This window comes from Arachis ipaensis, chromosome B8, assembly GCF_059453495.1.
Source record: "Arachis ipaensis isolate K30076 ecotype BB chromosome B8, ASM5945349v1, whole genome shotgun sequence".
Taxonomy (NCBI): domain Eukaryota; kingdom Viridiplantae; phylum Streptophyta; class Magnoliopsida; order Fabales; family Fabaceae; genus Arachis; species Arachis ipaensis.
Genome location: NC_142443.1, coordinates 7,250,106 through 7,269,274, shown reverse-complemented (window position 1 = coordinate 7,269,274; position 19,169 = coordinate 7,250,106). Strand labels below are relative to the sequence as shown.

The 19,169-nt window shown below is 39.3% G+C and overlaps 2 protein-coding genes across 2 annotated transcripts; one reads left to right on the top strand and one right to left on the bottom strand.

Moving 5' to 3' along the window:
- Positions 1-10,710: 10,710 nt before the first annotated feature.
- On the top strand, positions 10,711-14,895 carry LOC107613226 (cellulose synthase-like protein B4). The gene is made up of 8 exons (XM_016315126.3): positions 10,711-11,382; positions 11,465-11,590; positions 12,181-12,297; positions 12,390-12,602; positions 12,735-12,873; positions 12,966-13,150; positions 13,663-14,016; positions 14,279-14,895. The coding sequence occupies exons 1-8, from the start codon at positions 10,792-10,794 to the stop codon at positions 14,804-14,806; spliced, it is 2,253 nt and encodes a 750-aa protein (XP_016170612.1). The 5' UTR covers positions 10,711-10,791; the 3' UTR covers positions 14,807-14,895.
- Positions 14,896-15,520: 625 nt separating this feature from the next.
- HPL1 (hydroperoxide lyase 1) lies at positions 15,521-18,862 on the bottom strand. The gene is made up of 3 exons (XM_016315127.3): positions 18,343-18,862; positions 16,408-16,789; positions 15,521-16,325 (listed from the first exon to the last, which is right to left on the bottom strand). The coding sequence occupies exons 1-3, from the start codon at positions 18,757-18,759 to the stop codon at positions 15,682-15,684; spliced, it is 1,443 nt and encodes a 480-aa protein (XP_016170613.1). The 5' UTR covers positions 18,760-18,862; the 3' UTR covers positions 15,521-15,681.
- Between the last annotated feature and the right edge of the window lie 307 nt (positions 18,863-19,169).

Genomic DNA, 19,169 nt, shown 5'->3' with positions numbered 1-19,169 from the left:
CCATCGTAACATTGGCGCCGTTGCCGGGGACCCGAGAGATCAACCATTGATGGCGGACAGATCCCTGAGGAGGGTCATGTGGAGACAGATTCTGAACAAGAGAATCTGGACACCGGAAATAATGATGTGGACCTAACCCTCCACTAGGGAACCAACGATCAACACAGAGAGGGTACCTCCGGAGTTAAAACTCCAAAGGTGAATTCCTAAGAAGGGCGCGATTCGGAGAAGGACGGACAGTCCCACGCAACTGAACTTATGGATTAGTCCATGTCCACCAAAGTCGCTTGGAACAGCTAGAACAAGAACGGGAGCGACAAAGGGAGATAGAAAAGCACCTAAAAGAGGAGATGGATCGACGAAAAGAGTTAGAGAAGAAACTCTTAAAGTTAGAATCCTCCCTCAAAGGTCGGAACTCCCATGACGATAGAGAAGAGTCGCCCCCATGAGGGGAGGATCTTTTTAGTGAGGACATAATGAGGGCAAAAGTTCCAAGAAACTTTAAAAGCCCCGATATGGACCTCTATGACGGAACCACAAATCCGAAGCATCATTTAAGCAACTTTAAAAGTCGGATGTACCTGGCTGATGCTTCTGATGCTATGCGATGCAAAGCTTTCCCGACAACCTTGTCGAAAGCGGCGATGAAGTGGTTCGACAGCCTCCCCCCGAGGTCGGTCACCAGTTTTGAAGACCTCTCAAGGAAGTTCTTGATGAGGTTCTTCATCCAGAAAGACAAAGTAAAACATGCGCCAAGCCTCCTGGGGATAAAGCAGGAGGTCGGAGAATCCTTACGAGCCTATTGGAAAGGTTCAACAAAGCATGTTTAGAAATCCAAGACCTGCCCACCGAGGCAGTCATCATGGGGTTAGTCAATGGGCTTAGAGAAGGTCCCTTCTCACAGTCCATATCAAAAAGACACCCCACCTCCTTAAGTGATGTACAGGAAAGAGCTGAAAAGTACATCAACATGGAGGAGAATGCTAGGCTGAGAGATTCGAGTTGGCGACCTGGGCATCTCCCTTCAACAAAAGAGAGGGAGAGGGAACCCAAAAAGAAGGAAGAACTCGGTCTCGATAGACCAAGAAAATATCACTCTTATACTCCTCTAAAGGTTTCCATAGTGGATGTATACAGAGAGATTTGCAATACCGAAAGACTGCCTCCTCCCAGACCTATTAAAAATAAAAAAGGATGGAGTCGCAGCGACTACTGTGAGTACCATAAAATATATGGTCACTCGACAAATGACTGTTACGACCATAAAAATGTGATAGAAAAGCTGGCTAGAGAAGGTCGGCTCGACAGATATCTCATAGAAAGGTCGGACGGTCATGGGAAGAGAAAGCGAGACGATATGGATAGAAGAGACCCACCACCGCAGACCCCGGAGAGACATATCCATATGATCTCAGGAGGATTCGCGGGAGGGGGACTCACCAAGTCCTCTCACAAAAGACATCTCAAGCGAGTCTACCAGGTCGGAGGAGAGTCATCCGACCTTCCCACCATTTCATTCACAAGAGAAGATGGGTAAGGAATAATCCCTGGGCACGATGACCCAGTGGTAATTACTATGATCCTAGCCAATGCCCATCTCCATAGAACCCTAGTAGACCAAGGAAGCTCAGCGGACATCCTTTTCAAGCCCGCTTTTGACAAACTAGGGTTGGATGAGAAAGAATTAAGAGCCTACCCCGACACCTTGTACGGACTAGGTGACACGCCGATAAAACCACTGGGATTTTTGCCCCTCCACACCACTTTTGTAAAGGGGGAAAAATCCAAGGCTCTGAGTGTAGACTTCATAGTCATCGACGTAGGGTCAGCATATAATGCTTTAATTGGCAGAGCTACCCTTAATCGACTCAGAGCAGTGGTATCCACTCCCCACCTTTGCATGAAATTCCCAACCTCAGCAGGAATAGCAACGGTGAGAGAAGATCAGAAATTGGCAAGGAAATGCTACAATGAAAGCCTGAATCTGAGAGGAAAAAGCAGAGAAGTCCACACCATAGAGCTCGGCGGTGCAAGGGCCCGAGAAGAGCTGCGTCCACAGCCGGGAGGAAAAACTGAGGAAATACAGGTCGGCAAAGAGGAAGGAAAAAACACCAACATAGGAGCCAACCTAGGGGAAGCCCTAAAGCAAGGGTTGATTAAGCTCCTAAGAGACAATTCCGACCTCTTTGCCTGGAAAGCCTCCGACATGCCCGGGATAGACCCCGAGCTTATGTCCCACAAGCTCTCGGTATACCCAGGGTCCCGACCTGTACAACAGAGAAGACGCAAGCTCGGCCCAGAACGAGCCCTAGTAATAGAAGAACAAGTACAAGCGCTCCTAGAAGCCGGCTTCATCAGAGAAGTCAAATACCCAACATGGCTAGCTAACGTAGTGCTAGTCAAAAAACAAAATGGCAAATGGAGAATGTGTGTCGACTATACCGATTTAAATAAGGCATGTCCCAAGGACCCTTATCCACTACCAAGTATCGATACCCTAGTAGACTCCAGCTCGGGATATCAATACTTATCGTTCATGGATGCCTACTCGGGGTATAACCAAATCCCGATGTACGAGCCAGACCAGGAGAAGACATCATTCATCACACCCAGAGCCAAATTTTGCTATGTGGTCATGCCATTTGGATTGAAAAATGCAGGGGCCACATATCAGAGGCTGATGAATAAGGTGTTCGCTCCCCACCTTGGAAGCTTAATGGAGGTCTACGTCGATGACATGCTAGTAAAAATCAAGGAAGAAGTCAACCTCTTTTCAGACCTCTCGCAAGTATTTGACACCATAAGGTCACACGGGATGAGACTAAATCCCACAAAGTGTACCTTCGCGGTGGAAGCTGGAAAATTTTTAGGGTTCATGCTGACACAGAGGGGGATCGAAGCAAATCCCGATAAGTGTAGAGCCATCCTGGAAATGAAAAGCCCGACTTGCTTAAGAGAGGTCCAGCAGCTAAACGGCCGACTTGCAGCCCTCTCCAGATTCTTGGCAGGGTCAGCACTAAAATTCCTTCCATTGTTCTCCTTACTGAGAAAGGGATGTCAGTTCGAATGGACTCCTGAATGCGAAGAGGCGTTCCAGGAGTTCAAAAGATTCTTGAGTCAACCCCCGATTCTGACCCGACCTATAGTTGGAGAAGACCTCGTCCTATACTTATCTGTAGCAAACAAGGCTGTCGCGTCAGCCCTAATAAGAGAAGACGAGGTCGGTCAGCATCCAGTGTATTTCATCAGCAAAGTTCTACAAGGCCCCGAGCTAAGGTACCACAAACTAGAGAAGTTTGCCTACTCCTTAGTGGTAGCCTCACGAAGGCTACGACCTTACTTTCAAGCTCATACAATAAGAGTCCGCACGAACCAACCCATGAAGCAAATCCTCCAAAAGACGGATGTTGCAGGGAGAATGGTTCAATGGGCAATAGAGCTCTCCGAGTTCAACTTGAGGTATGAAACTCGGACGGCAATTAAAGCCCAATGCCTTACCGACTTCGTAGCAGAATACGCAGGAGATCAAGAGGAAAAACCAACGACATGGGAACTCTATGTAGATGGATCCTCAAATAAGACAGGGAGCGGTGCAGGCATAATATTAGTGGACGAAAGGGGAACACAAATAGAGGTTTCCCTCAAATTTGAATTCCCAGCCTCAAATAACCAGGCAGAATATGAAGCCCTAATTACCGGGTTAAAGCTGGCAGAAGAAGTCGGTGCTACAAAAGTGATGGTATATAGCGACTCCCAAGTAGTGGCCTCCCAGATAAGTGGAGAGTATCAGGCAAAAGATCCAAATATGAAGAGGTACTTGGAAAAAACTCTGGAGCATCTTGGGCGCTTTGCGAAAACCGAGATCAAACATATAACTCGGGATCTAAATAGCAGAGCAGACGCCCTATCCAAGTTAGCAAGTACCAAGCCAGGAGGGAATAACAGAAGCCTGATCCAGGAAACTCTCCAGAACCCTCTGTGGTAAAAACGGAGGAACGCAAGTGGTCCTTGAGGTAACCGGACTAAACCTCGGATGGATGAACCCCTTGGTCGAATACATGAAATTCGACATCATCCCCAAAGAGGAAAAAGAGGCTAAGAGAATCCGGAGGGAAGCACAACACTACACTCTGGTGAAAAATATTCTCTATAGAAGAGGAATATCAACACCATTGTTAAAGTGCGTACCGACCTCGAGAACCACCGAGGTATTAGAGGAGGTCCACAGCGGGATTTGCGGAAATCATCTCGGAGCCAGGTCGCTTGCCAGGAAAGTAATCCGAGCTGGATTCTATTGGCCGACCTTGCAGAAAGATGCCACAGAATTTGTGAAAAAATGTCAACCATGCCAAATGCATGCAAACTTCCACATGGCTCCCCCCGAGGAACTCATCAATATAACTTCTCCGTGGCCCTTCGCAAAATGGGGAATGGATTTGTTAGGTCCCTTTTCCCAAGCGCCAGGACAAGTTAAATACTTGATCGTGGGAATAGACTATTTCACAAAGTGGATAGAAGTAGAGCCATTGGCTACCATCACAGCCCAAAGAAGTCGGAGGTTCCTCTACAAGAATATCATCACAAGATATGGGATACCATATTCCATCACTACAGATAATGGAACCCAGTTCACCGACTCTACCTTCAAAAGTCTGGTGGCCAGTATGAAGATTAAACACCAGTTCACCTCGGTGGAGCACCCGCAAGCAAATGGACAAGCCGAGGCAGCCAACAAAGTCATACTAGCAGGATTAAAGAAAAGGCTACAAGATGCAAAAGGAGCCTGGGCGGAGGAGCTCCCACAAGTGTTATGGGCTTACAGGACAACGCCCCAATCTGCCACTGGAGAAACGCCCTTCCGACTTGTCTATGGGATAGAAGCTATGATACCAGTAGAAATCAGCGAGCAAAGCCCAAGGGTGATTCTCCATGATGAAATCGGAAACATATAGGGGCACAAAGAGGAGCTAGAATTGCTCCTCGAAGTCCGAGAACAAGCCCAGATAAGAGAAGCAGCGCTGAAGCAAAGGATGGCTACCAGATACAACAAGAAAGTCATTCAAAGAAGTTTCGCACTAAGCGATCTGGTCTTAATCAGAAACGACATAGGAGTCAACAAGTCGGAGGAAGGAAAACTCGCTGCCAACTGGAAAGGACCCTACAAAGTCAGCGAGGTCTTAGGAAAAGGTTATTATAGAGTGACCGACCTAAGCGGCGCCGAGTTACCAAGATCGTGGCATGCTTGTAATATGAAAATGTACTACAGTTAAAAGCGAACTCTACTCCCTGATGTACTCTTTTCCCAACTTCACGATTTTTTCCCGAAAGTTAAAGGGTTTTTTCTGGAGAAGGGTTTTTAACGAGGCATCATAGTAGAGGCTAAGGGAAAATAGGCTGTCAAAAGCCCTTAGTAGCAGTAAGGTACCTCCCCAATAAATAAAGATCTTTTACAATATCTCTTATAAATTCCTTCTCGTTTATTTTTTCCTACGAAACGCGCCGACTTAAGCTCGACAAAACGTGAAAATCCCATGAACCGACCTAGATGGTCGTCAGGATAAAACGACGATATACAAGTCGGTGTAAAGAGGTTATAAAAGTTGATCGTGAGAAACTCGGGGATATGCCGACTTATAAGTCGAAATACAAAACCGAGTAAAAAAGAAAACGTGTCGCAAAAATAACCTAAGTCATAGAAGCTCAATAAAACAAAGTTGAGTATAAGGAATAATCAAAAAGAGATCGAAAAACCTAGGAAAAATCTTAAAAGCTGTCCTTAAAGCGAAGAGGAACTCAAAAGGACAGACAGCCAGGAAAAAGTTTTCCAAAACTAAAAAGATAAAAAAGAGGGTTTCTCAAAAACTACAAACAGAAAAGCATGCACACGCAAAAGGTAACTAAAAACCCTTATCCAAAAAGGGTATTTCTTTAAAACCCTTATCCAAAAAGGGTATTTCTTTAAAAAACTAAAACCTTTATCCAAAAAAGGGTATTTATAAATATTTTTTGTTTACGGCTTTAAAAGGCCAGAAAAAATTGTTCAGTCACCACCACCACCAACAAACAAACATAAAAGAGTTTAAAAAAGGGGGACCCACAGGCCGGACCCCCATATAGCCAATAAAGTTATTTTTTCAGAGGAGTAGACGGATCACCACCAGAACCAGGAAGAATAGTCGGAGCAGCGTCAGGACCAGGGAGAGAGGCATCCATAGGAGACGGAGAGGAAGTCGGAGGAACCTTGGAAGAGCTCGGAGCATCCTTTGAGCGAGGAGGGGACTCAATAATCCTCTGCCCCCGAGTCTTCAAGTCGGACTCAGAAACAACTTGGGGAGCAGGAGGAGTCACTATAGCACCATCAATGACGACCTTATCGGGATCTAAAGGAGAAAGATCCAAGCCAGGAGCAATGACTCCGACTTGCTCCTTAAAAATCCTCCAGGCCTCTTCAGATCCCTCGGCAATAGAGTCCTCCAACTCGGTGTAGGCAGTCCGAGCATTCAGCAGATCTTTTTTCACAACCACAAGGTCCTCAAAAAGGCTTGAATAGCTCTCCTGCGCCTTCAGCCTTAAACCGACCTCCATGTTGCACTGGGCCTACAACTTGCTCTCCCTCTCCTGGAGATCCTTCCTCTCCTCCTCCAGTTTGGCGACCTCCTCCTTCAACTTCTTCTCATGTTCTTGATATAAAAGAAGTCTCTCCTCCAACTCTTTAGCCCTCGAGGACGAACCAAGAGAGCTAAGAGGAGTCTTCTCGAAAATATCAAGAAACTTGGTGCACACCGCCGCCGCCCTGATACTCTCCTGAGCCAGAATAGTGAGGTGGTTCCGGATAGAAACATCATCCAAGCCTATACGGGCATGAGGATAGATGTACTTTCGGATAAATTCAGGGGCATCCACCTTGGCTTCACCCTCGAAAGAAGAACTAGGCTCTAAAGCCTTGCGCTTCTTCCTTTCAGGCTCAGGGGAGGATCGGGGGGAGGGGACGGCTGAGAAGGAGCAGAAGAAGAGATAACAATAGGTTCAGAAGGAGTCCCCAAATTTCGAGGAGGAAGAGGGGGAGGGATAGCTGCCCTGGCACCACCAGTCCTAGCCCGGGACCTTGCCCTAGCCTCCTGGACCCTCTGGTAAGATTCATTCGAATTCCTCCTCGCCATCTCTGTAAAAACAAATAGTAGCCAAGAGGTCAGACAAGTCGGAAAAAGACAGTCAGACAAATCGGAAATCCAAGAAAACAAATAAAGGCTACCTAATTGTGTTTGGACAAAGGTCGGAGACCCTTGGAGAAATTTTTTAGTATCCAGATATGGGGCCCTCCCCCATACTTCTCGGAGGAACCCCACAATGGCTGCATCCATCTCATCCAGGTCGTCCAGACCATATTTCTCACAGGGGGAGGCCTCCAACCAATACAGAGGAAAGCGAGGGGAAGAATTCTCATCCAGGAAAAAGGGGTGGTGACCCTCTACAGCTTGCACTTTGAAAAAATAATTTTTGAAGTCATGAAAAGATTCGTCAAAAAGGGTGAAGACCCTCCGACCTTGTATAGCTCGGAAGGACACCCATTGTTGTTTATTATTCTGCCCACTGAAGGGCTTAGTCATGTGGAAGAGAAAAAAGAAAATCCTCAAGGAAGTCGGAAAGTCTAAAGCATGGCTGACAAATTGATAAATTTTCAGAAAACCCCAGGAATTAGGATGAAGCTGGGTAGGTGCAACACGGCAGTGGCGTAAAACATCCATCTCAAAGTCAGAAAAAGGAAGGAAAACGCCCAGGCGGGTAAGCATGCTCTCATACATAAAAAAGAAATGAGGGGCTGCCTCCGAAGCCCTCCCAAAGCAGACCCGGTCTTTTGGACCCGGGGCAAGTAGTTCATACTTCGGCTCATCCTCATCAGAGGTGCAGAGCCGGTGGCGAGTGCGAAGATCAGTAAGAAAATCAGTGTCAACCAAAGGTTCCTCCCCCAGGACCGTAACATCGACCCACTGAGCAAGACTTTCAACAGAAGACATTTTCTTTCTTTTCAAAAGGGTTTTGGTAAAACCTACAAAGGAAAAAGAAAAGAAAATAAAAAAACATGGTCTCTAAGGGGAAGTACGGAATCAAACAGAAACCTACGAATTAACCTATCCATCCGCAAAATAAAAGCATGCAAACAGTAAGCAGGTTGCAAAAGAAGAAGAAGAAAAATCTAACATTTATCTGAAAAAGGTTGGAGGAAATGAAAGCCTTCAAACGCAAGAATGCTTCACGAACAGGTGGAGAGGAAATTCGAAAAATCGCAGAAACGAAACAATGAAAGAGAGGGAAAGTATTTATAAACACGTTAGGGGCATAATGGTAAAAACGAGGCAGTCATTAATGGGTGCACCGTTACCAAGGTAATCAATACCTACGCGAACCTCTAACAGACGCGACGTTTGATTAGACGTAACTGTGAAAAATCAAAAGTCACGAAAGTCACGTCGGTTCCAAACAAACACGTCGGTTCCCTCCCAAGTCGGCTACATCCCCTGGTAGAATACTCGAACCCAAAATCTTAAAAGAAATTGGGCTCGAGTAGGGGCACTGTTCATACCCTGGCCCAATGCTAAGGCCCAGGATCCAAGTAAAAAGGCCCAACCCAAAGGAGTTGAGCCTCACACTGCACAAACCAGATGCCACGAAGTCGGCTATCTTCACGACTTACTCTAAAGAAGTCGGTACGAGGATCAGCTGGTAGATAAACCCTCCCTCAAGAGGATAACTGCCCCTAGAATCTCTCTAACCACTTCCAAGAGCCATATCTCAACCACCCTAAGATAAAGGGACGGTTATTCCCCTTAAAAAGTGGCACTACTTCAACGGTGGTTATTGGTTCACCACTATAAATACACTGACACCTCTCATGTATCTGAAACTTCCAATATATATTCTAAACCTGCTTAACCCCCTGCTGACTTAGGCATCGGAGTGTCTTTGCAGGTACCACCCCCATTCGTTCATACTCACAAGTCGGACGGAGGCCCCCAAGACGCAGACCCGCTCGAAGGCTTCCTTCCTCAGACGATCGGACCAACCCAGTGAGTCCAGCCCAACAATCTCCGGTTACTCATCGTAATAATTAATATTTTAAGTATTTTATGTACTAATTATTAGGATCAACTAATTAATAAATTTAAAATATTTATTTTTAATGTATTTTTTATTTTAAAATCTTAACCAATGTTTCCAACGTCCAAGAGAATACCCAATTAGCAAGATCTTTAATTATATTAAAATTTTTAGGGTCTTTCAAACCGCGAGTTGTATCACTTGCATGGACTAGATCCACACACGCAAGATTAATTATATTGAAATATAATATTATCATAAAATAATCATGAATATAAAAATTTGTATAGATAAAGGGCACTACTATGTCCGAACTATTTAACACATAAGATAAATTACATTTTCGCTTCTCCGTAGTTATCTGGTTATTATAAATCTATTGAAGGATTTTTGTAGAGAAATGAGAAACTAGCCAGTCAAAGAAGAATAGAGACAGGAGATTATAAGTTTATAACTAGGGGTGTTTGCGATGCGGTTTGGTTCGGTTTTAAGGGAATAAGTTATCTGATTCGAACGCTTAATCTATGTGCGGTGCGGTTTGAATTGGATGAAATTTTTTTGGAAATCCGATCCGATTCGATCCGATTACAAGCGGTTTGGATCGATTTGAATTTGCGGTTTTTTTAAATAAAAAAATTAAATACATATAACAAGTCTCAATATCAAATTTTAAATAATCAACAATGACATAACAAGTCTTAACAATATCTTAAAAAGCCAACCATAACATAACAATAGAAATAAAATTATAGGTTAGTTAAAATAAATAAATAAATAACATTTTAAACATAAAATATTTATTAAATAATAATAATACATGAATAATAGAAAAATGTATAACAAATTGAACATGTTATAAGTATAATTGTAAATATAATAATAAAATAATAATATTATAGCACATTGTGCGATTTGAATTGGATTGGATCGGTTATGAAAAGTAGATCCGAAATCCGATCCAATCCAGCGATTTACAAAAAAAAATCCAATCAAATCCAAATTAGTGCGGTTTTAATCGGTTTTCGGTTTGAATCGAATTAGATGGACGATTTAATTTGGATCGGTTTGGATTTGAACACCCCTAATTATAACTGGTTAGGAGAAAAAGGACCTCACAACTCACAAGTCACACCACATAACAACTAACAAGTTTGCAGTTAGACAGTTGCTTGTTCAATAGACAGTTACTTGTTCAACCAAACTTATTCATCCGATTACATTAGTAGTTAAACTTAATTAGTTGAATCAGTTGGTGGCTCTCTCATAAATAAAGTATACTGAAAATTATATATAATCGTATTTTCACTCTCCTCGTCTACTAAGCGTGGCCCCCAGTGTCTTTGTTTCACATCTACAATTTAACTTCAAAAGGAAATGTATTTTGTTAACTATAAAGCCTCATACAGACAACAAAAAACACTATAAAGCCTTATATGCATTCAATATAACTAAAAAAAATTATGAAGTTTAAATTTTTAATATATTTATTATGTATTTTATTGACAAAATTTATATTTTTTTATTAATAATAATTTAACATATGCAAAACTAAATACAAAATTGATACAAAATGCAGAATAAATTGAGTCACAAGGGCGGGGCGGCATTATAAATAAAGGCACGTTGATTTCCGAAAAGTGTGACTCTGCACACACAAACAGAAACAGTTACAGACTTACAGTTACAGTTTTGCTAATGGCGACCACGAAGATCACACTTCTCCCTCTCTATGAGAAAATATGGGAGAAGCACAAGTTCTCAAAATTCATGGATTCCATCACTCTTCTCCTCCTTCTGATGCTTCTTTCTTACCGTCTCTTCTCTCTTTACAACCTCTTCACTCTCCCTTCCTTCCTTGCTCTCCTCTGCGAGTCATGGTTCACCTTCACTTTCCTCACCACCATTTCCACCAAATGGACTCCTTCACACACAAGAACCTACCTCAACCGCCTCTTCCTTCGGGTTCCTCATCTTCCACCTGTCGACCTGTTTGTTACAACGGCAGATCCAGTTCTTGAACCACCAATCATAACGGTCAACACTGTTCTCTCACTGTTGGCGCTTGATTACCCTTCCAACAAGCTTTCTTGCTATGTCTCCGATGACGGTTGCTCTCCTCATACCTTCTATGCTCTTGTGGAGGCTTCAAAGTTTGCAAAGCTTTGGGTTCCTTTCTGCAAGAAGTTCAATGTGCAAGTTAGAGCACCGTTTAGATACTTCTCAGGTGATTCAAAAGCCTATAACAGTGACATCCCTGGATTTAAACAACAAAGGTTGAAAATGAAGGTAATAATATATATTGATTTGAATGAATAGTATGTAGTATTTTCTTGAAATAGTTATGATATAATACTATTTTTTTATGCAGGAGGAGTATGAGCTACTTTGCCAGAAGATTCAAAATGCAGATAAAAAATCTGTTCCATGTGAGCTTGTTGAAGAATTTGCAGACTTCTCAGAAACTCAGCAGAGAAATCATGCCACCATAGTTAAGGTATAGAAAATGTGTATACAAAGTTTCAATTCTTTCTTAATTGTTTTACTGAATTTATTGGTTTCTAACATTTAGCACTACATACAAATCATAATGGTTGCAATTAATAATAATTTCTTGTCTTTATAGTTGACCGAATATGCCACCATGTCCTCTTTTTTATGTAATAATAATAATCACACATGCTATTTTAGATAATTCCAACCTACCCATGAATTAAAAAATTTGCAAGTTGCAAGACTGAAGTGATGAATCCCAAAATATGCGCATAATGCTGAATCGGACAAAGAAATAAAGTGGGAAAGTGAGATCTCATTTATTTGCCAGTTTTTTACCACTTGAATACACTATATTAGATCTCACAAGCCTAAAAAGACTTACAATATAATTAATAGAATCTAATAAAATTTTCTTACCTATAGAATAAAGACTACTTTTCTTAAGGGTATGTATAATTATGTCAACCTATAATCAGTTACAATGTTACATCCATTTATAGCCTAGAAATGTAACCAATTTTATGATGTATTATTTATTTTGTATTTTCTTAAAGCTGGTTCTTAAATTAGTTAATAATACTTTGTTAATAGGTGATATGGGAGAACAGAGAAGGGGTCTCAAATGGGGTGCCCCACTTGATCTACATATCCAGAGAGAAGAGACCAGAACATCCACATCATTACAAAGCTGGTGCTATGAATGTGTTGGTAATTAAATTAATCATTCTTCATAATTAGAACTCCAATATGACATGAATGAAAACTTATTATTGAGTCTGTTGATTTAAAATTATGAACAGACTAGAGTCTCTGGATTGTTGACAAATGCTCCGTTTATGCTGAATGTGGATTGTGACATGTATGTGAACAATCCTGAGGTTGTTCTACACGCACTCTGCATTTTGTTGGACTCAAAGGGTGAAAAAGAAGTTGCATTCGTTCAATGTCCACAGCGATTCTATGATGCAGTAAAGGATGACGCTTTTGGAAATCAGCAAGTGGCTTTGCCTTTGGTGAGTCGTTTCTTATCATATCACACAAGAAATTTATTATTCGTAGTCATTTCTTATCTATGAACTATGATGAGAAGCAATAATAAGGTGTATTAAGAAATTAATGTTCACTTGTTATAAAAAAAAATGCAGTATATAGGAAGTGGATTTGCAGGACTACAAGGGATCATATATGCAGGAACAAATTGTTTCCACAGGAGAAAAGTTATTTACGGCAAATCTCCCGATCTTGACATTCAAAATGGGAACAAGGATCATGTTTTCATCAATGGTACTAATAATTAAAATTAGCTATATTCAAAATTATATTACTATATGGTATAACTAATTCTCAATTTCATAATATCTTGCTCTCTTTGGCAGGAATATTATCAGAAAAGGAAAAAACAAAAACATTTGGCAATTCAAAGGGGTTCGTCAAATCAGCTGCTAGTGCTTTGGAGCAAAAGACATTCATTTCCAATGATAATTCCATACACCTTGATCATGAGGAAGTGAACAAGGTTTCTAGTTGTGAATATGAATACAACACCGCCTGGGGTAAACAGGTGAGTATGCCAATAGGATATGAAAAATTATATAACATCAAATTTTTTTTTTTTTTTACTATTTACATCCAGTTTTTATAACACCTTGCCTTACATATTTCATTTATATATTAAAAATGATCGTAAAATATGAGAAAAAATATAAAAAAAATTATTTTTTTATACCATAAAAGAATGTGTAATATCAAAAAATGTAGCAGCTATAATTTTTCATTTTTCATTATAGAATTGGGGAATATTTTAATACAATATTGGGATCATACAGGATGAGATATCTAGAGCTTATTAAATAGTGTGACAGTACAAAATTGTTATATAATATATGAAATAAGTAAAATCACATTTAAAAGAATCAAAGCTACCCTTTTAAATTTGAACAATGGATTATTTAGATACATTGATTTTTAATGTAAATTTAGAAGCAGATTCCCTTTTTTTCCCTATATTTTCTTGGGTATTTGTGGTAAAACGCTAATTTGTTGTTGTTTTATGTATGTTTTGAGAATATTTAGGTGGGGTGGATATATGGGTCAACATCAGAGGATGTGTTGACTGGGCTGAGATTTCACACAAAAGGTTGGAAATCTGAATTTTGCACAACAGATCCAATAGCATTTAGGGGATGCTCACCTCAAGATAGTATAGGCCAGATGGCCCAACATAAGAGATGGTCCTCTGGCTTGCTTGAAATTTTCCTAAGCAAGCACTGTCCTATCTTTGGGACCGTTTTTGGTAAGCTACAATTGAGAGAATGTTTGGCATATATTTGGATCACTACTTGGGCCTTAAGATCTGTCCCTGAAATCTGCTATGCTCTTCTACCTGCCTATTGTATCATCACCAATTCCACCTTCTTGCCAAATCAGGTCACCACAAAACTTACTACATACAATTGGTATTAACAATAATAATGTTTTATACATGTGATATTAATTTGTATATAATTCTTGTGCAACTGATACAAATAAATGTATTGTAAGATAATTTAATTCTAGTATATTTCAAAATTTATCCTTACATATACCTATTTATAGTAGCTGTACAAGAGTTACACACAAATTAGTGGTTCATGTAGCATTTGTGAATTTGGACAATGTTTTAATTTCATGCACAATTATGGTTATGTAGGGAGCAGGTTTATGGATACCAGCTACACTGGTATTGATCTACAACGTATCTACATTGTTAGAGCAAGTGTTAAGCGGGTTGTCAATTCGGACATGGTGGAACAACCAGAGGATGGCAAGAATAACAACCATGAATTCCTGCTTTTTTGGATTCTTGGCTATAATACTCAAGCAACTGAGAATATCAGACACAGTCTTCGAAATAACAAAGAAAGAGGAACCTTCTTGTAGTGACGATGGGAATTCTGGAAGGTTCACCTTCAATGAGTCTCCCATCTTTCTACCAGGGATAACTATTTTGCTTGTTCAACTCACTGCTTTGGTTATCAACTTCTCAATCAGAAGAGGGAGCAACACACATTATGGTTTTGGTGAAGTGTTTTGCAGTGCCTATGTGGTTCTATGTTACTTGCCATTCTTGAAAGGCTTGTTTGGGAGAGGAAAATATGGGATTCCATTCTCCACAATATGCAAGTCAACTCTGCTGGCTTTCCTGTTTGTTCAATTGTGTAGAAGCCAAAGCAGTTAAATTTTTCAAACATTACAATTTAGAGAAGTCAATTATTTCTAATAATTACGATTAAATCCTACAATTTTAGGATTTAAATCTTGCCATTATTTTATATTTTATATTTTTATTTGTTTCTCTAATTTTATGTAAGATTTCGATTTTATATTTTGATCTGTCGATAATAATTCAATCTTAACAACGAATGAATAAAATGAAATAACGATGGTCTTCATCATTATAAATGTAAATTGACTTTTCTAATAAATATGAGTTATAAATTGATTATAAAAAGAATGAAATATAACTACAAAGAACAAAGATATAAATATGTTTTTTTAAGTCCAAACACTATTATAAATATTGTTTGAAATTAATATTGAGTTATGCATTGCACTGGAGTATTTTTTGTAAAGAGAAATACTAAAAAATAAGTAGAATTCATTATTTTTAGGTAACAGTTAATTATTTATATTTAAAAATATAGACTAAAAATATATTATAAATTATTAAATAAAAGAAATTGGACGAACAGCTAAAAGTAGGTAAATTCCTGTGCTGTTCTAGAAATGAAGCTGAGGTAATGACAACTCGTGAGGGAGTAGACAAGGATATATATTGGTCCACCCAAAGGATAATGCAAACATATCTATTATAAATTTATTTTCCTTTTACTAACAAGATTGAATGTGATTAATTGCATGCTCATCACATAACTTTAGTAATATTCTAAAATATCTCAAAATAATAAAAACATTTTATTGAAAAAATTTAAATGATGCCGACTGCTGTAGTTTACTTATAATTACAATTTCCCTATTCTAATAATATGTATGCATGTATACTTAACTTGGATTAAACACATCCACCTCAAAGAAAACACATGGAAAGGGAATTCATTTGGCCCTCTGAAGGGCAGTGATGGAACTAGAATTCCCCTCAATAGAATCATACCTACGAAACAAGTGGGCTACAATCAAAGCAGCAGTAAGGGGCACAATGTCTTTTCCAGCGCACTGCTTATTGGACGAAGTGGCGGACCCACTCTGAGGCCCATTGGACCAAAATAAGTAGTCCAACAATTGGGCCCCACCGTTAGCGAACCGGTCCGGCTTAAAACTCTCCGGTTCTTGAAACACAAGTGGGTCCCGCATAACAAGTTTCTGGTAGCCGCAGAGTAACTCGCCCTTGGTGACTCGGAAGGCCGAGTCGTGTGAACTCAGTGTGAAATCCTTTCTTGCGCGGGCGTACTGGAGGGGAACCGGTGGGTTGAGGCGGAGCACCTCGTAGACGACGGAGTTGATGAGTGGCATGTCTTTGACCGAGTTGAGGGTGAGGGTTGACCCGCCATTTTCCCTTGCTTCCTTTGCCAGTTTGCGTTGTAAGCCTGTGGTGTCGGTGGCTATGGCGTCAATCAGGCTTGGGAGGAATACGGAGAAGCCTCCGAATGCGTTGAATCCAAGCACGAAGAGAAGGTTGTGAATGGCTTCTTCTTCGGTCAACCCAAACTCGAGCTTGCCTCTGTTTACAACCTCCTTCCCTGGTTTTGTTTGATTTGCATGAAAAAATATCAATTAATTATGAAAATGACATGCAAAGATAGGAATAATAATGGTGTGTACCATGTTGTTTGATGAAGTTGTAGAGGTTGTTGTAGTCACCACTGACAAGGAAGAAAGGGTATGCGTATGAGTGGAGGAAGATCTCCTCTAACGGCTGGAGAATGCCTATGGGGACTGTGGGCAGGAGCTGAAGGGCCAGCCAGCGGTCAAACATGAGGTAGCCGCCGTCGGCGATCTTGGCGTCAACGGAGGGGTCGGCTCCGGAGAGGGTCTTGGTGAGGAAGGTGAAGAGGAACTGCTGTAAAGGGAAAAGGTAGCTTGCGGAAGAGGAATTGGAGAGTGTGGATTCGAGGTTGTCACACATTTTGTCTAGGTTTGATACTAGTTCAGATGCCCATATTCCTGAGCTCCGTTTAAGGATGTCCATTGTGAAATTCTTCACCTGTTCTAGTTGGATTATTCAATCATTCAAATTAAATTGTTGAAAGGACTGAATGTTTAAGTTAGTAAATGTTTATCAAAAACATATTAAATCATCTAGTATTTTTAATTATTAATTTTACAATAAATATACATGCAAATGAGTCTTCACTCTTCACCTAATGGGAACAAAAGATAAATAGTACCACGTGTAAGCATCATGTTAGTTAGTCACTTCACGACGTTCGTTAGGTTAAGGAGGCATGAAGAATCCGAATCCTGGGACCAATCACCAATCGCTAATGTCTAATAATTAGGATGGTCCCCCACATTAGCATGCATAGCTGGTCCACAACTCCATATATATGGTTAGAAAAATGCTAAGCTTATCATAATTTATCTTTTTTTATTATCATTTAATTATTAATTTAATTTTTTTAATATCAATGAATTATAATTTAAATAGTACAATTTTTTCATATTCACGTAAAAATTATAAATTTAAATTTTTTTATTTTTAAAAAATAAAAATAATAATTTAATAATATATTTTATTTTATATTTTAAATATTAATAATTAAAATTAATAAATTTTAATAATCTTTTAACATTCTTGATATGGTTATTTTTAATTTATAAACGTTGGAATTCATATACAGATTTATCACATTTAAAGCCAATGCTCGCTCATAATTCATAAATCAAAGTTGAATATTTAATACACATCCCGAATTCATTCATTATTCAATACACACATTACTCTGTTTTATTTTTTAGATTTATTATCAACATGTTCCTCTATGAAAACTAATCTCATTATGTTGAATACGTGATTACTTGACACATTTATATATCGAAAATATTTAAAAGATAATAAAAATCAACTGAAATTAATTTAAATTATTTTATTTTATATTCATTAATTATTTTTAAAATAAATACATAATATTAAATATATTAAATATACAATTTAAATATATTATATATACATAAAATTATAAATATAAAATTAAATAAAACAATTTTAAATTATTCTATCCTTAACATTATTCTTTCTAAACAGCACGTTTGTCTCATCACAATCCTGTAGCATCATAATCAACTTGAAAACTACTTAACATGTATATATCGATTTTGTTTCCATCTTATTACAAACTTCTTTGCTTTTCTTCAACACACGCCACACCAGTACACCACAATTAGGTACAAAACTAAAACCAAATTTCGCTGCATATCACATTAACAAAACCGATATTTTATATTATTTTCTCTTTAATTTCAAATTCTAAATAAATATGGAGCCGTTAATAAACTTTAACAAAAGAATCAGTGTAGAACAAACAAAACTTCAACATACATATTAACAAGAATCATGCAATTTTTTAAGGCAAAAACTCACATATTGAAATTACTAATCGAGAACTGTTAGATAAGTTGACATGACTAAATTATTATCTAACGGTTTTTAACTATTAAGTTTACAGGAAGACGATGTCTTCACTTTTTTTTTTCTTGTAACACCTAAGTTGATTCATATAATGATATTATTAATAAGAATAAGTTGAAGCCCTTTACCATGCCATGTTGAGGTTCGGAAGGGTCTTGGTAAACGCCGACTCTCATGTTTCCCGTGTAGGCGAGGCTGGGGGCAAAGTCTCCGAGAAGAATATCCTTTTTCTCGACGAGATCCATGTCGAAGAGGTGGGAGAATGACTTAACGTCAACGACGGCGATGACATTAGGGTTAACGTTCAAGAAGAATGGGAACGAGGGAGGAACGTTGGTACGGAAAACTGTGCTCTTGTGCTTTTCAATTCTTTTCCTGAAGAAGCTCTCGGGCTTCTGGAACCAGAAGTAGTCGAGCCTGTCGGATATTGAACCCACCAACGGCCATCCGTAGCTCCCCGGGATCTGCCGTACTGGGAGATCCACCGGCGGCGCTGATGACGGAGTGGCCAGTGATGGTGGTGGTGGTGGAGGTGAAAATGACATAGGATATAAAAGGATAAGAAGGAAATTGAGAGGGTTTTATATGGCGATGGAACTTGTGTGATAGCTATTAGCTTTCCACCAAGATATTAACAAGTTATATATTGTTTTTGAAAAATACTTTTGTGTATTTATTTGCAATGTAATTATGTTATCTTATTATATAAATTATCACCAAAAAATAAAATGGATGATGGTGAGGGAAACAATGTCGGTAAAGGGCATAGTCTCCAAATTTGCGAGTTCGAGTCTCCCATCTTTAGTAAAAAAAAAAATATCGGTAAAGGGCAACTCAATATTATCGTGTCCATTTTAAAAATATATTTTAAATATGCCAATATATATTCGTTCAATATAATTATCGTTCATTTTAGCAATGTCTTAGTAAATTAAAGAATAAATATTTAAATTAA

Bases quoted from the DNA above. Each gene is read 5' to 3' on its own strand.
- LOC107613226 (XM_016315126.3), top strand. From the start codon at position 10,792: ATGGCGACCACGAAGATCACACTTCTCCCTCTCTATGAGAAAATATGG. The intron at 13,151-13,662 runs GTGAGTATGCCA...GAGAATATTTAG, and splicing joins ACACCGCCTGGGGTAAACAG to GTGGGGTGGATATATGGGTC. The intron at 14,017-14,278 runs GTCACCACAAAA...ATGGTTATGTAG, and splicing joins CCACCTTCTTGCCAAATCAG to GGAGCAGGTTTATGGATACC.
- HPL1 (XM_016315127.3), bottom strand. From the start codon at position 18,759: ATGTCATTTTCACCTCCACCACCACCACCATCACTGGCCACTCCGTCA. The intron at 16,790-18,342 runs GTAAAGGGCTTC...CAACTAGAACAG, and splicing joins CCGAACCTCAACATGGCATG to GTGAAGAATTTCACAATGGA. The intron at 16,326-16,407 runs GTACACACCATT...AAACAAAACCAG, and splicing joins CAACTTCATCAAACAACATG to GGAAGGAGGTTGTAAACAGA.